The 16,124-nt window shown below is 38.4% G+C and overlaps 2 protein-coding genes across 5 annotated transcripts in view; one reads left to right on the forward strand and one right to left on the reverse strand.

Annotated features, from left to right (window-relative positions):
• The window catches only part of foxb1a (forkhead box B1a), a 303,263-nt gene extending 291,403 nt beyond the window's left edge, over nucleotides 1-11,860 (forward strand). For all 4 annotated transcript variants that reach the window (XR_009827541.1, XR_009827540.1, XR_009827542.1 and 1 more), the window contains one exon: nucleotides 11,184-11,860. The gene's annotated coding sequence lies outside the window, so the exon portion shown is untranslated. The remainder of the gene's footprint in view (nucleotides 1-11,183) is intronic.
• anxa2a (annexin A2a) lies at nucleotides 564-16,026 on the reverse strand. Its single transcript, XM_062061294.1, has 14 exons — nucleotides 15,918-16,026; nucleotides 15,424-15,476; nucleotides 15,265-15,352; nucleotides 12,730-12,830; nucleotides 11,512-11,625; nucleotides 11,314-11,404; nucleotides 9,037-9,116; nucleotides 8,892-8,951; nucleotides 7,073-7,166; nucleotides 6,896-6,991; nucleotides 6,766-6,824; nucleotides 3,553-3,675; nucleotides 1,998-2,072; nucleotides 564-1,034 (listed from the first exon to the last, which is right to left on the reverse strand). Exons 2-13 carry the CDS (start codon nucleotides 15,469-15,471, stop codon nucleotides 2,013-2,015), a joined length of 1,014 nt encoding a protein of 337 aa, XP_061917278.1. The 5' UTR covers nucleotides 15,472-15,476; nucleotides 15,918-16,026; the 3' UTR covers nucleotides 564-1,034; nucleotides 1,998-2,012.
• Between the last annotated feature and the right edge of the window lie 98 nt (nucleotides 16,027-16,124).

Consider the following 16,124-nt stretch of genomic DNA (forward strand, 5'->3'; position numbering starts at 1 on the left):
AGGTTAAATTCCAATCTACACTTTGTTAGAATATATAACAAATTGGACCAAGCTATATTTCTAACAAAGACAAATCATTATTTCTTCTAGATTTTCCAGAACAAATATTTAAAAGAAATTCAAAAGACTTTGAAATAAGATTTAAATTTGATTCTACAGATTTTCTAGATTTGCCAGAATAATTTTTTTGAATTTTAATCATAAGTTTGAAGACATATTTAACAAATATTCTTCGTCGAAAAAACAGAAGCTAAAATGAAGAATTACATTCAAATTTATTTATTATTCTTTACAATAAAAATTTTTTTTTACTTGAACATCGATTTAAATTGTCAGGAAAGAAGAGGAAGGAATTTAAAAGGTAAAAAAGTATATGTGTTTAAAAATCCTAAAATCATTTTTAAGGTATTTTTTCTCTAAAATTGTCTTTCTGAAAGTTATAAGAAGCAAAGTTAAAAAAATAATGCATTTATTTAAACAAGTGAAGACCAAGTCTTTACAATATTTTTTTGGATTTTCAAATTCTATTTGAGTTTTGTCTCTCTTAGAATTAAAAATGTCGGGCAAAGCGAGACCAGCTTGCTAGTAAATAAATACAATTTAAAAAATAGAGGCAGCTCACTGGTAAGTGCTGCTATTTGAGCTATTTTTAGAACAGGCCAGCGGGCTACTCATCTGGTCCTTACGGGCTACCTGGTGCCCGTGGGCACCGTGTTGGTGACCCCTGGTGTACAGTATGAACTTATATTGTATTTATTTATTCTTACCAACTATGAAATATACATGTTGCTTCTTTTGAAGGCAGCATAAAATAATTGATTACTACGATCCTTGACGTTTAAGCCTTTTTTAGGGTACACGTCCCTAAAGTGTGGTTCTTATGGTAATCCTGCAGCTGTTTGACATTGATGGGGTTAAAGCTCTTGTGAATGATGAAGGACAGTAAATTGCATGTTTTCAACGGAGGAGAGACTTCCTCTCGGGTCTGCAGGCTGCAGGTCCCCAAGGGCCGACTTTCAGCATGTTGTACATCCCTATAAAAAGAAGAAAAAAAAGGAGAAAATATGGCGGTACTTGCATCTTTATGATGGAGTGATTAATCTGTCACGCATATTGCTGCATAAATCCTCTCTTCCTGTTAGCAAAATAGTGTTTTGGCTGACTTTATGCTATATTTTATTTTTTCTATTGCCTATAAACGTAAAGCTTCACAAAAGGGGCTAATGTTGTCATCAGCATTATTACAAAATAACCATAAATCCAACGTCTTGTAAAAAATGTAACCAATTCCTTTTGTCGATGATGGATAAAAACACAATTTTATGAAGCGACTGTTTGATCTTCAGGACTTATTTTCATTAGCTTCTGCTTCCTCTTGTTGCTTTTTGGGCTTCTTCTTTTTTTTTGTCCATGCCTTATGGACAACATTGTGCTGCTCGTTCCTTCCTGAGAGAGCACAAACTAAACAGCAGAAAGAAGCAGATTATATACACACGCTTGTTTAGTCGTATGCAAATGATGGCTGCCGCCCGAGGTCAAATTAACATTTTTAATTAAAATATTAGCGCCAAACAAACAGGGAAAAACACACTAATGATTAAATCATCCTCAGTATATACTTGGAGTGGAAATGGAAAGTTGAATGTAAACATAATTGATTTAACAATTTTATTCTCAACCGAAAAACATATACTATTTTTTTTAACGGTTTAATTTCTTAATAAATGAACATTTTCTTGGACATTAATTAAATATGTCATGTGTTGATAAAATAAAATAAAAAAATGCATTTCTTTCGCAAATACAACTCATCCCGCCTCTTAAATGCTATTAGACTGCCCTCTACTGGACGCAAGTGGTAACTACAGGGACAAATAGACTATCTTTAAGGCGTGTCACTTTATTGCTGCAGTAAAACATATACAGATTCTTCATATACGGTAGATGTTTGAATATTCTAGGTCCAGTTATCTTCATGAGTGGAAAGTGATGCTGACCACTAATCCGGTGATTTACTCGTCTGGTCCGCAGAGGCTGAGCAGAACCTTCTGGTAGTCTCCTTTGGTGTGTTCCTGCAGAGGGAGCACAGACCATGAAATGATGCTTCTATGGCTTTAAAGGCCTACTGAAAGCCACTACTAGCGACCACGCAGTCTGATAGTTTATATATCAATGATGAAATCTTAACATTGCAACACATGCCAATACGGACGGGTTAACTTATAAAGTGACATTTAAAATTTCCCGGGAAATATCCGGCTGAAACGTCGCGGTATGATGACGTATGCGCGTGACGTAGTCAGTTTAACGGAAGTTATGGTACCCCGTAGAATCCTATACAAAAAGCTCTGTTTTCATTTCATAATTCCACAGTATTCTGGACATCTTTTGCAATTTGTTTAATGAACAATGAAGGCTGCAAAGAAGACAGTTGTAGGTGGGATCGGTGTATTAGCAGCGGACTACAGCAACACAACCAGGAGGACTTTGTTGGAGAGCAGACGCGCTAGCCGCCGACCTCACCTTGACTTCCTACGTCTCCGGGCCGCCAAACGCATCGGGTGAAGTCCTTCATCCTTCTGCCGATCGCTGGAACGCAGGTGAGCACGGGTGTTGATGAGCAGATGAGGGCTGGCTGGCGTAGGTGGAGAGCTAATGTTTTTAGCATAGCTCTGTGCGGTCCGGTTGCTAAGTTAGCTTCAATGACGTCGTTAGCACAGCATTGTTAAGCTTCGCCAGCCTGGAAAGCATTAACCGTGTATTTACATGTCCACGGTTTAATAGTATTGTTGATTTTCTATCTATCCTTCCAGTCAGGGGTTTATTTTTTTTGTTTCTATATGCAGTTAAAGCACGATGCTATCACGTTAGCTCGTACCTAAAGCATTTCGCCGATGTATTGTCGTGGAGATAAAAGGCCCTGAATGTCCATTTCACGTTCTCGACTCTCATTTTCAAGAGGATATAGTATCCGAGGTGGTTTAAAATACAAATCCGTGATCCACAATAGAAGAAGGAGAGAGTGTGGAATCCAATGAGCCAGCTTGTACCTAAGTTACGGTCAGAGCGAAAAAAGATACGTCCATCACTGCCTCTCAAGTCCTTCACTGTAACGTTCCTCATCTACAAATCTTTCATCCTCGCTCAAATTAATGGGGTAATCGTCGCTTTGTCGCTCCGAATCTCTCTCGCTCCATTGTAAACAATGGGGAATTGTGAGGAATACTAGCTCCTGTGACGTCACGCTACTTCCGGTACAGGCAAGGCTTTTTTTTTTTATCAGCGAGCAAAAGTTGCGAACTTTATCGTCGATTTTCTCTACTAAATCCTTTCAGCAAAAATATGGCAATATCGCGAAATGATCAAGTATGACACATTGAATGGATCTGCTATTCCCGTTTAAATAAAAAAAAAATCATTTCAGTAGGCCTTTAAACTATTTTGTACAGTAGCTTTTCATCCAAACTCAAAGATGCTTTTTAAAAACAACCAATATCGGACGCTTGCTTGAAGAAGTGAGTTAATTGAACGTGTGAAAGGTAGACGCCTCACCATGATGGTCTTGTGCAGAGACTGTCCATGGTGGGCTTTGTATTCTGAGCAGATCTTCTTCAGGTCCACCTCACAGCGCGATACAATGATTCTGGTCACCACCTTCTCCTTGGCTCCTTTACTCTGAGCAAAGCAACATGTCATCACTTCTTACTCCAACTGCTGTCAGATAACTCCACTGCCTTTACTCCAACACACACCTCTCTCTACTTTACTCAAGTGTAGGACTACCAAACTTCTTTAACCTCTGAAGACTTTTGGACACATCAGTGTGTGTATGTGGAAATAGTGTCAAAGCGCATTAACTTTAGAATTTGATGCCAGCAACACGTGACAAAGAAGTTGGGAAAAGTGGCAAAAAAGACTGAGAAAGTTGAGGAATGCTCATCAAAGACTTATTTGGAACATTCCACAGGTGAACAGGCTAATTGGGAACAGGTGGGTGCCATGATTGGGTATAAAAGTCGATTCCATGAAATGCTCAGTCATTCCCAAACAAGGACGGGGCGAGGGTCACCACTTTGTCAACAAATGCGTGAGCAAATTGTTGAACAGTTTAAGAACAACATTTCTCAAGCAGCTATTGCAAGGAATTTAGGGATTTCACCATCAACGCTCCGTAATATCATCAAAGGGTTCAGAGAATCTGGAGAAATCACTGCACGTAAGCAGCTTTCAATCCCTCAGGCTGTACTGCATCAACAAGCGACATCAGTGTGTAAAGGATATCACCACATGGGCTCAGGAACACTTCAGAAACCCACTGTCAGTAACGACAGTTGGTCGCTACATCTGTAAGTGCAAGTTAAAACTCTCCTATGCAAGGCGAAAACCGTTTGTCAACAACACCCAGAAACGCCGTCGGCTTCGCCGGGCCTGAGCTCATCTAAGATGGACTGATGCAAAGTGGAAAAGTGTTCTGTGGTCTGACGAGTCCACATTTCAAATCGTTTTTGGAAATATTCGACATCGTGTCATCCGGACCAACGGGGAAAAGAACCATCCGGATTGTTATAGGCGCAAAGTTGAAAAGCCAGCATCTGTGATGGTATGGACTGCAGGCAGGCCAGTCTAGTACCCGCACTCTTTTACTATGAAGCCACGTTGATGTAACACGTGGCTTGGCATTGTCTTGCTGAAATAAGCAGGGGCGTCCATGGTAACGTTGCTTGGATGGCAACATGTGTTACTCCAAAACCTGTATGTACCTTTCAGTATTGATGGCGCCCTCACAGATGTGTAAGTTACCCATGTCTTGGGCACTAATACACCCCCATACCATCACACATGCTGCCTTTTACACTTTTCGCCTATAACAATCCGGATGGTTCTTTTCCTCTTTGGTCCGGAGGACACGACGTCCACAGTTTCCAAAAACAATTTGAAATGTGGACTCGTCAGACCACAGAACACTTTTCCACTTTGCATCAGTCCATCTTAGACGAGCTCAGGCCCGGCGAAGCCGACGGCATTTCTGGGTGTTGTTGATAAACGGTTTTCGCCTTGCATAGGAGAGTTTTAACTTGCACTTACAGATGTAGCGACCAACTGTAGTTACTGACAGTGGGTTTCTGAATTGTTCCTGAGCCCATGTGGTGATATCCTTTACACACTGATGTCGCTTGTTGATGCAGTACAGCGTGAGGGATTGAAAGCTGCTTACGTGCAGTGATTTCTCCAGATTCTCAGAACCCTTTGATGATATTACGGAGCGTAGATGGTGAAATCCCTAAATTCCTTGCAATAGCTGGTTGAGAAAGGTTTTTCTTAAACTGTTCAACAATTTGCTCAGGCATTTGTTGACAAAGTGGTGACCCTCGCCCCATCCTTGTTCGTGAATGACTGAGCATTTCATGGAATCTACTTTTATACCCAATCATGGCACCCACCTGTTCCCAACTTGCCTGTTCACCTGTGGGATGTTCCAAATAAGTGTTTGATGAGCATTCCTCAACTTTATCAGTCTTTTTTGCCACCTTTCCCAACTTCTTTGTCACATGTTGCTGGCATCAAATTCTAAAGTTAATGATTATTTGCAAAAAAAAAAAAATGTTTATCAGTTTGAACATCAAATATCTTGTCTTTGTAGCATATTCAACTGAATATGGGTTGAAAATGATTTGCAAATCATTGTATTCCGTTTATATTTACATCTAACACAATTTCCCAACTCATATGGAAACGGGGTTTGTATAAGAGCAAGGGGTAATAATGCAAACATTCATTCCATGTTATACAAACAATACATGCAATATTTAAATAAAAAACTATCAATGAAACAAATTAAATGAAAACATGAAACGATCTTTTGTCTCCTTATATATCACAAAAATACTGTATATAACACATACAGTACAGGCCAAAAGTTTGGACACACCTTCTCATTCAATCTTTATTTTCATGACTATTTACATTGTAGATTGTCACATCAAAACTATGAATGAACACATGTGGAGTTATGTACTTAACAAAAAAATGTGAAATAACTGAAAACATGTTTTGTATTTTGGTTTCTTCAAAATAGCCACCCTTTGCTCTGATTACTGCTTTGCACACTCGTGGCATTCTCTCCATGAGCTATAAGAGGTAGTCACCTGAAGTGGTTTTCACTTCACAGGTGTGCTTGAAGTTCATCAAGAGAATGCCAAGATAATGTACACTACTGTTCAAAAGTTTGGGGTCACCCAAACAATTTTGTGGAATAGCCTTCATTTCTAAGAACAAGAATAGACTGTCGAGTTTCAGATGAAAGTTCTCTTTTTCTGGCCATTTTGAGCGTTCAATTGACCCCACAAATGTGATGCTCCAGAAACTCAATCTGCTCAAAGGAAGGTCAGTTTTGTAGCTTCTGTAACGAGCTAAGCTGTTTTCAGATGTGTGAACATGATTGCACAAGGGTTTTCTAATCATCAATTAGCCTTGTGAGCCAATGAGCAAACACATTGTACCATTAGAACACTGGAGTGATAGTTGCTGGAAATGGGCCTCTATACACCTATGTAGATATTGCACCAAAAACCAGACATTTGCAGCTAGAATAGTCATTTACCACATTAGCAATGTATAGAGTGTATTTCTTTAAAGTTAAGACTAGTTTAAAGTTATCTTCATTGAAAAGTACAGTGCTTTTCCTTCAAAAATAAGGACATTTCAATGTGACCCCAAACTTTTGAACGGTAGTGTATATGTGTATGATGTACATGTGTATGTTACCTTCATGGCATCGTGCAGTCTGTTGGCAAAGTACAACTGTTTGTTTTCAAAGCTTTGCACTAAAAAAAAGGAGGAGAGTAGAATAAATAAGCATCCTAGTGATAATGCAGAGCTTATTAAAGATACAAACCTAGAACCAGGAATGACATCTGTAAATCTCCTTTAACTTCCTTCCTGATGCTCTCCTGCATGTCGTAGGGGCTGTAGCTCTTGTAGCGCTGAAACACTAAGAAAGCAACAAGCACCTCATTCATTTATATTATTATTACTACTACTAAACATTCAAAGTGTTAAACGTGTGCAGAACCTCTTTGCAGGTGTGGGACGCTCCTCTCCGTCATGATGGAGATCCAAGTGGCCACATCGGTTCCTTTCACCTTCACGCCGGCGTCGTACAGTTTCTAAGTGGTATCATTTAGACATTGATTACAACATTGTGTCTTCTTGCTTAGTCATTCAAGGGGGAACTGCTTTTTTTGGGGAATTTGCCTGTCGTTCACAATCATTATGAGAGACAAGAAGACAAACGTTTTTGGTTTTTTCCCGCTTTGTAACGTATACAAATGGTTTCTTTCTAGCTGGCTTGCAATGTTAGCAATCATTTCTACCTTTAAATCACTTTAAAAATGCATTCAAAAACAGTCAACAACACTTCATTTACGTTCCGTAATCTGCATAATAATCAAGCTGTAGCAACATTGTTATTGTAAGAGCGAACACTGAGGAACTCTTTTTAGCGTACTAACACATCGGAGTGCTACAGTATTAGCTGTAGAAGCTAACTACGGCAAGAGATAAGCTATCTTATCTTCATGTTTTGTTTGTACACAGCTAGCCAGATAGTGTATGTACTGTAGTTGTAATAACACGCATGACATGATCAATATTAAAGTGCCTCACTCCATGGACCGGGGACGTTTTTCCAGATAATTATAGGTAAGCAATCCATTTATATTGAAATACCTTGTTTCCAAATTCCACATTTGCTAGCTTTGATTCACTGTCATCCCCCTCTCCCGGCTTCCGTCTGCTCCAACGTCTCACTCTTCCTTCATGCTCGCTTCTAGAAGCAGCAGTTCATCCTCCAGGAATTCAATAATATAAGGTTGTGAATCCTCATTTGTCCAAAAGTAATCATTTGCGTAGTTTGTTACCAAGACCGCCATGATTAGAGCACACACAAGCGTTTTGTATCCGGAAGTAGGAACACACATTGTCGGACGTATGCTGCTATGGAAACGGAAATAAATGGGCCGAAGAATTAGTTCTGATAATGATTAAAATGACCAAACTATGGTAAATATTGAACATATTACATATTGTTATGAAGGTGTCTGTTACTACATTATATATATACTTGCAGTGTGTGTATTGTACATATTACATATTGTTATGAACTGTTACTACATTATATATATACTTGCAGTGTGTATATTGTACATATTACATATTGTTATGAAGGTGTCTGTTACTACATTATATATATACTTGCAGTGTGTATATTGTACATATTGTTATGAAGGTGTCTGTTACTACATTATATATATACTTGCAGTGTGTATATTGTACATATTACATATTGTTATGAAGGTGTCTGTTACTACATTATATATATACTTGCAGTGTGTATATTGTACATATTACATATTGTTATGAACTGTTACTACATTATATATATACTTGCAGTGTGTATATTGTGCATATTACATATTGTTATGAAGGTGTCTGTTACTACATTATATATATACTTGCAGTGTGTATATTGTACATATTACATATTGTTATGAAGGTGTCTGTTACTACATTATATATATACTTGCAGTATGTATATTGTACATATTACATATTGTTATGACCATGTCTGTTACTGCATGATATATATACTTGTAGTGTTTTTCACCATCTTTAAAATCCAAACAAGACAAAAAAAGATGTGTGTTCTTGTTTCTCTTTACCAGTAATTGTGAATGAAAGGCAAAATTCCAAAAAAAGTGCAGCACTCCTTTAAGGACTAACATTGACTTTATTAGGATGGTTTTAAGTCACTGGGTAGGTGAATACCAAGCAAGGAGTTTTAAATAAAAACAACTTTTCAATGTGCTGTCAGAAAATGCGGCCAGACTTACTTTGGCGTCTTGATCTATCTTCTCGTTGTCTATCACGGTGGACGGCTCCTCCCGCTTGGTCTGCACACAGTAGAGATTTACCAGGACTCAAATATTGATAAATATTACAATATTATCCAGATTTCACAGTGTTGACACAGCACACCTGCACCAGTGCCAGCAGCAGCTTTGCAAAGTTCCCAGACGTGTCGCCTGCTACGTCTTTGTCCAGGTCCTTCTTGAACACTGAGGGGAATCAATAGATCACTTTTAGACACCGAGAAGTTAACAACAACAACAACAATGGCTTCTAACTCTAATCTAACAAAGGACACTAACTGGTAGGACTGTGACTCTTAGGGCACCAAATGATTAGACTTAATTCCTGGGAGTAACGATTCGATTCAAAATCAACACTTTCCTAATGACATTGGGTGCCAGTATTATGATTAACTACTAGAGATGTCCGATAATGGCTTTTTTGCCGATATCCGATATTGTCCAACTCTTAATTACCGATTCCGATATCAAGCGATACCGATATATACAGTGGTGGAATTAACACATTATTATGCCTAATTTTGTTGTGATGCCCCGCTGGATGCATTAAACAATGTAACAAGGTTTTCCAAAATAAATCAACTCAAGTTATGGAAAAAAATGCCAACATGGCACTGCCATATCTAGTGCATTATTTTGACCTGTATGGCTGTTGACCAAGTATGCTTTGCATTCACTTGTGTGTGTAAAAATCCGTAGATATTATGTGAATGGGCCGGCACGCAAAGGCAGTGTCTTTAAATCGGGAGAAATTCGGGAGTATGGTTGCCCCGGGAGATTTTCGGGAGGGGCACTGAAATTCGGGAGTCTCCCGGGAGGGTTGGCAAGTATGACTGGGAGACGCAACTGTGTCCGTGTACCACTCCGTACAGCGGCGTTTTAAAAAGTCATAAATTTTACTTTTTGAAACCGATACCGATAATTTCCGATATTACATTTTATAGCACTTATCGGCCGATATCGGCAGTCCGATACTATCGGACATCTCTATTAACTACATCCATAAAATAGATAAACTCTGATAAATGTACATGTTACTTAAAAGAAAACTGGTTTTGTGTAATAAAATTCTACCCAAACATTTAATAAAGTCAAATACAAATGAGGCAACAGGAAAAGTGTCCAACACTTCTCTTATCTAAATAAATGTGTACAGCAGATATGATCATCTACATCACAGGTGTCAAACTCAAGGCCCGGGGGCCAGACTTGGCCTGGTACATCATCTTATGTGGCCCGCGGAAGCCTGGAAAAATGTGTCAATTGTTTTTTTTTTTTAATAAACACACTCGTTCTTTCAATTTTGACAGAACTTTAATACTATCTGATCATGTCAAATATCGTATTATTATCTATATAATTACCAATTGTTTTTTTTTTAAATAAATAGTTAAATATCTGCTTGTCGCCTTTACTTATGATTTTAAAGCAAGTTATACACAAATCTGTGCATAAAAAAAGTCTAATAATCAGATGCATAGGCAATCGTGCAATAATTAGAGGTGATTATGCATTTACATAAGTGCTGTCAAGTGATATAGTTTTTTTTTTAATCTGATGCATCACACTTGAATTTGGATGAATCAAGATTAAACACAGGTTATTAACTGCATGCCTAATTTAAATGAATAGTTAATGGCCCTCTGTAGGCAGCCATTACTGCGCTGTGGCCCTCAATGAATACAGGTTTGACACCCCTGATTACATCAACAATAGGATTAGGGCTGCAACAACTAATCGATTAAATCGATTAAAATCGATTATTAAAATAGTTGCCGATTAATTTAGTCATCGATTCGTTGGATCTATGCTATGCGCATGCGCAGAGTTTTTTTTTTATTTTTTTAAATAAACCTTTATTTATAAACTGCAAAATTTACAAACAGCTGAGAAACAATAATCAAAATAAGTATGGTGCCAGTATGCTGTTTTTTTTCAATAAAATACTGGATAGGATAGAAATGTAGTTTGTCTCTTTTATCCGATTATTAATCAATTAATCGAAGTAATAATCGACAGATTAATCGATTATCAAATTAATCGTTAGTTGCAGCCCTAAATAGGATTTGCCTGAGTGTCTGGACAGGACACATTACAAATAAATAAATATATATATATTTTTAAATCAATTAGATTTTTTTTTCAATCGATTAATAATTGTTATATTATAAGAATTGCGATTAATTCGAAAAAAAAAATTTTTTGGCACCCCTACTAACTGGACTAAATGTAATCCATTACTTTGCTTTTCAGAAGTTCAGCTTTACAGGTGCCCTGCTGTAGAAGTGACATCTACTACAACACGTAGTATCAGTAGAGGTACGTGTACTCAGACCAGGCGGAGGAAGCTCCTCGTTGATGTAATGATGGTGTTAACACTCACACTCCTTGTAGACCTGCTTGATATCCTGCAGCTCAGAGTTGCTGCGTGAGCACAGAATCTCTATCAGCGTTTCTTCATCAGTCCCCAGCCCCTAAAAGAGACGTCAACATTTTAGGGCGGAAAACCAAAAGGGGTGCAGTCTATCATTTGTCCACCAGAGGGCAGGGTCGTCCTATGGCTTGCTGCACAAGAGTCTACCTTGATGGATCCTCTGATCTCTGAGGCGTCGAACTGGGATGTGCTCTTCATCAGGCCCAGGATGACAGACTCCACAGAGCCAGAAAGTGCTCCCTTCAGGGCTGAGATCATGTCCTACAAGATAAAGTTGAAGTGAATTGTCTTTTCACGTCCTGAAAGTCAGGGCTGTCCAAACCGTTTTCACAATGACAAATCAAAGAATGTGTTTGAGGCTAAAACAAGTTATATTCATTTCAAGACACAATGTCGTGTTATTAGTATCAACGAGGGCTGGGTACCTTTCACATTTCAATGAATACGGTACCAATTCCCAGTATATAATGTTGTCTGTAATGTTTGTCTGATCTTGAATGGGATTGTGCTAAAAATTTTAATTTCCCTTCGAGTATTAATAAAGTATTTCTGATTCTGATAACATTGAGATGTGCTGTCCAGTTATCTTGTTTTCTTACTCTTCTGTGTCTCATTTACAGTAGACTTTGCATGCAGTTGCAATTCCAAGACGATAGATGGCAGCAGTGTATAGACTACGACGTGTTGCCTAGCTAGAAAATAGTCTTTGCCATTAAGTTGCATGTGACGGTCTTTTCTTTGGTTGAGGCCTACAAAGTGTTCATACTGTAAGTATTGTATTTATTACAAACCAGCTGTTTGATTGTAACGTGCATCTTAGTTTTTTTACCAAAATTTGGAGGTGTTAAAATTGCCATGTAACATCGCTGATGCTAATCGGTAGCATTTCTATGGTAAATCCAACGTAATTTAGCATCAATTTAGCGCATTTTGAAGACGGGAGCCTTTCTTTAGGTTTGAGCGTCTTTTTACTTTGTTGACATTGAAAATTGTAACAATAGCAAAAACTAACACGGCTGAGTCCACTCTGAGTGTTTGACTGCTTGTTTCCAGGCCAAGTGCTCCAGCCTGTGTTTAGTTTAGCCACACGTGACGTCACGTGCAACAGAAAGTATTGAAATATGGCACCGTTCTAGTTTACGTGAATAGATACCTGGTAAAGCCTACAGACTTTTGGTAAAAGTACCAAACATGATGTCAACATTTAAGATTTTTTTCGAAATGTGTGCCTTTTGGCTCAATGTTTTCTATTTTGCAGTTTCATTGTGTACATCTTTATTATTTTTACAACGTGTCGAGGGCCACACTTTAAACATCTGCTCCGAGTTCCAAATTAAAATGGCTAAAAAAAAAAGGGAGATTTACCTTCTTTGCTCTCTTCTCATAAGCAAACGCTATCTCCCTCCTCTGAGAGTAGGTCCGCTTTGTCAGAACGTCGATGATGGTCTGCTCGTCCACACCTTTAAGTCAAAGACACTTTATTAGGCACACCTAAAAAGATCATGCTGAGAGGATGGTTTTATTTTGATATGTCTAATATGGTGGCTGTAGTTTGCACTGTGTCATACTAAGAGTGCTTATATGAACAATTAGTTATTGCAATAATCATCTGGACATGCTCTGGATGTGTTCTAACTAGTGCTGTCAAACATTTAACATTTTTAAATCACATTTTTGATTAATCGCAGTAAATTAAACACTTGCATAATTTAATTTAACTTAAAAAAGAGACCAATATTTTGACACAAAAGCAAATTTACTGTCAGAATGTCATACAGGAACATTTTAAAAATGTGCCCAACATTTGTTTGCTCAAAACTTTCAAACGGTTTTGTCTAAAGTACAGTCTGGATTTATTTTTGAAGTGAAATTTGCCAATCGTAGGTCTCTTCGCTTATCTTTGCACTTACGTACAGTTTGGACACACCTTCTCCTCATTCAAGGTGTTTTCTTTATTTTCATGACTATTTACATTGTAGATTGTCACATCAAAACTATGAGTGAATGAACACACGTGGAGTTATGTACTTAACAAAAAAAGGTGAAATAACCGAAAACATGTTTTATATTCTAGTTTCTTCAAAATAGCCACCCTTTGCTCTGATTACTGCTTTGCACACTCTTGGCATTCTCTCCATGAGCTTCAAGCACACCTGTGAAGTGAAAACCATTTGAGGTGACTACCTCTTGAAGCTCACCGAGAGAATGCGAAAACGTAATCAGAGCAAAAGGTTGCTATTTTGAAGAAACTAGAATATAAAACATGTTTTCGGTTATTTCACCTTTTTTTGTTAAGTACCGTATTTTTCGGAGTATAAGTCGCACAGGCCGAAAAGGCACAATAAAGAAGGAAAAAAACATAAGTCGCACTGGAGTATAAGTCGCATTTTTGGGGGAAATGTATTTGATAAAAACCAACACCAAGAATAGACATTTGAAAGGCAATTTCAAATAAATGAAGAATAGTGAACAACAGGCTGAATAAGTGTATGTTATATGAGGCATAAATAACCAACTGAGAAGGTGCCTGGTATGTTAACGTAACATATTATGGTAAGAGTCATTCAAATAACTATAACATATAGAACATGCTATACGTTTACCAAACAATCTGTCACTCCTAATCGCTAAATCCCATGAAATCTTATACGTCTAGTCTCTTACGTGAATGAGATAAATAATATTATTTGATATTTTACGCTAATGTGTTAATCATTTCACACATAAGTCGCTCCTGAGTATAAGTCGCACCCCCGGCCAAACTATGAAAAAAACTGCGACTTATAGTCTGAAAAATACGGTACATAACTCATAGGTACATGAATACGTACTCAATGGTCTAGTGGTTAGAGTGTCGGCCCTGAGATCGGTAGGTTGTGAGTTCAAACCCCGGCAGAGTCATACCAAAGACTATAAAAATGGGACTCATTACCTCCCTGCTTGGCACTCAACATCAAGGGTTGGAATTGGGGGTTAAATCACCAAAAATGATTCCCGGGCGTGGTCACTGCTGCTGCCCACTGCTCCCCCTCACCTCCCAGGGGGTGAACAAGGGGATGGGTCAAATGCAGAGGACAAATTTCACCACACCTAGTGTGTGTGTGTGTGACAATCATTGGTACTTTAACTTAACTCCAAATGTGTTCATTCATAGTTTTGATGTGACAATCTACAATGTAAATAGTCATGAAAATAAAGAAAACGCATTGAATGAGAAGGTGTGTCCAAACATTTGGCCTGTACTGTATTCATTGACCGGATCACTGACCGTATAATAACACACCTTTTAGGTAACCATCCACAGTTAAGGTAAAATAACATGTGTGGACAAAATAATCTGTTTTTATAATCCTTTTTTGTGTTTAATCACATGAGTTTAAAAAAATGTATACATTTGACAGCTCTAGTTCTGACATTAAAAGTGGGGCTTGAATCATTAGATATGATAAAGAAAAACACTTTACACAATAGTAAAAGCTCAATTGTTCCTCATAGTAGTTTTTCCCTCCTCACAATCATGTGCTGTGAAGGTATAATTGGAAATCTTTAAAGTGACTGACAAAGCAGCTTCCCCCCCCCCCCCTTCTAAATGAGAATCCTGCTGCACCCTCCAAGTCTTTCTCTCCTTTGATGAAAATGCAGCGCCATCAGAACTTTCAGAGGAACAAATGAGTGTGATTGTAACAAAATGGAGGGCTGTTTGCTGTTACCAGGAGCTTCCAGTCAGTGTTTTTGTCCAACTCACTGGCAGCACTGAGACAAACCTGGACCACTTCCCAAAAGTTTTTTTTTCCCCCTCGAAGCCAGGATGCTGACTCACAAATACCAACCTCCATTGTATTGCAGAGTAGCCTAAGCCAGATGTATTTGATAGAAAAGTGCAAAGTATCTTGCCTTTAGTTTTAATGGCTGTCTCTATCCTTGCAGCATCCTTGTCGGGGTCAAAGTCCACAGCAGGTAAAACAGTTGGGCATTTGGGCTCGTCGGCCTGTAGGGCGAAACAAAACATGACTGTCAATGTAAAGTTAACGGTGCAGGAGTGTAAATGTTTGATTTTACCCCAGTAGTGAGGGTCAGTTGTCCCAGGAACTCTGAAATCATCGCCATTTGGACTGCAACAAATGACACATCATGTGATTGTGAATCAGTGAGGCCACCTTTGTTTGCTCCGCTAATACAATCACATTCTTCTGCCAGCACATCATAAATAAAGACACATTAAAAGGCTCCCTTGCGTGTCTTCATTACTCCCCCGGTCAGGAATAATTAAGCTACAGTGTGCCAACTCTTTAGTCGACTTCCATGAGGGGACACACCCTGCTGCAGTTTGCTGTAAAGCACACCAAACCCAGGCATGTGGAGACAATGTGTGAGGTGGTAGAGCAGGACAGTGTTGGTACTAACCATGACAGCAGCAACTTATATATATATACATTAGCACAAACAAGTCATGAATCAGCATTTTTTTTTTTTTAAATGAATGTCTAAAACATTTGTGTTGTATGTAAAATGTCTAATTATATTTAAACAGAATATTGCAGAGGGAAACTTACCTAACTTGTACAAGTTGGCACGCAGCTGAGCCCTGTTGTTTCCGAGTAAAAGGGTGTGGAGATTTAACGCTACTGCGACTGAGAGGACTTCCCCTTTCACCTCCTCCTCCTCTTTCCACTCATTCCTGACTCCACCCAGTCCAGCAGCCCCTGCAGAGTTGCTCTGAGGAAATATTTTGTTCAATACTCCACATTACACATGATTCT

The sequence above is a fragment of the Entelurus aequoreus genome, linkage group LG10, assembly GCF_033978785.1.
Source record: "Entelurus aequoreus isolate RoL-2023_Sb linkage group LG10, RoL_Eaeq_v1.1, whole genome shotgun sequence".
NCBI classification, from domain to species: domain Eukaryota; kingdom Metazoa; phylum Chordata; class Actinopteri; order Syngnathiformes; family Syngnathidae; genus Entelurus; species Entelurus aequoreus.

Bases quoted from the DNA above. Each gene is read 5' to 3' on its own strand.
- anxa2a (XM_062061294.1), bottom strand. From the start codon at position 15,471: ATGGCGATGATTTCAGAGTTCCTGGGACAACTGACCCTCACTACTGGG. The intron at 12,831-15,264 runs CTAAAGGCAAGA...AGTGTCTTTGAC, and splicing joins GATAGAGACAGCCATTAAAA to TTAAAGGTGTGGACGAGCAG. The intron at 11,626-12,729 runs GTAAATCTCCCT...TTTATCTTGTAG, and splicing joins ATGAGAAGAGAGCAAAGAAG to GACATGATCTCAGCCCTGAA.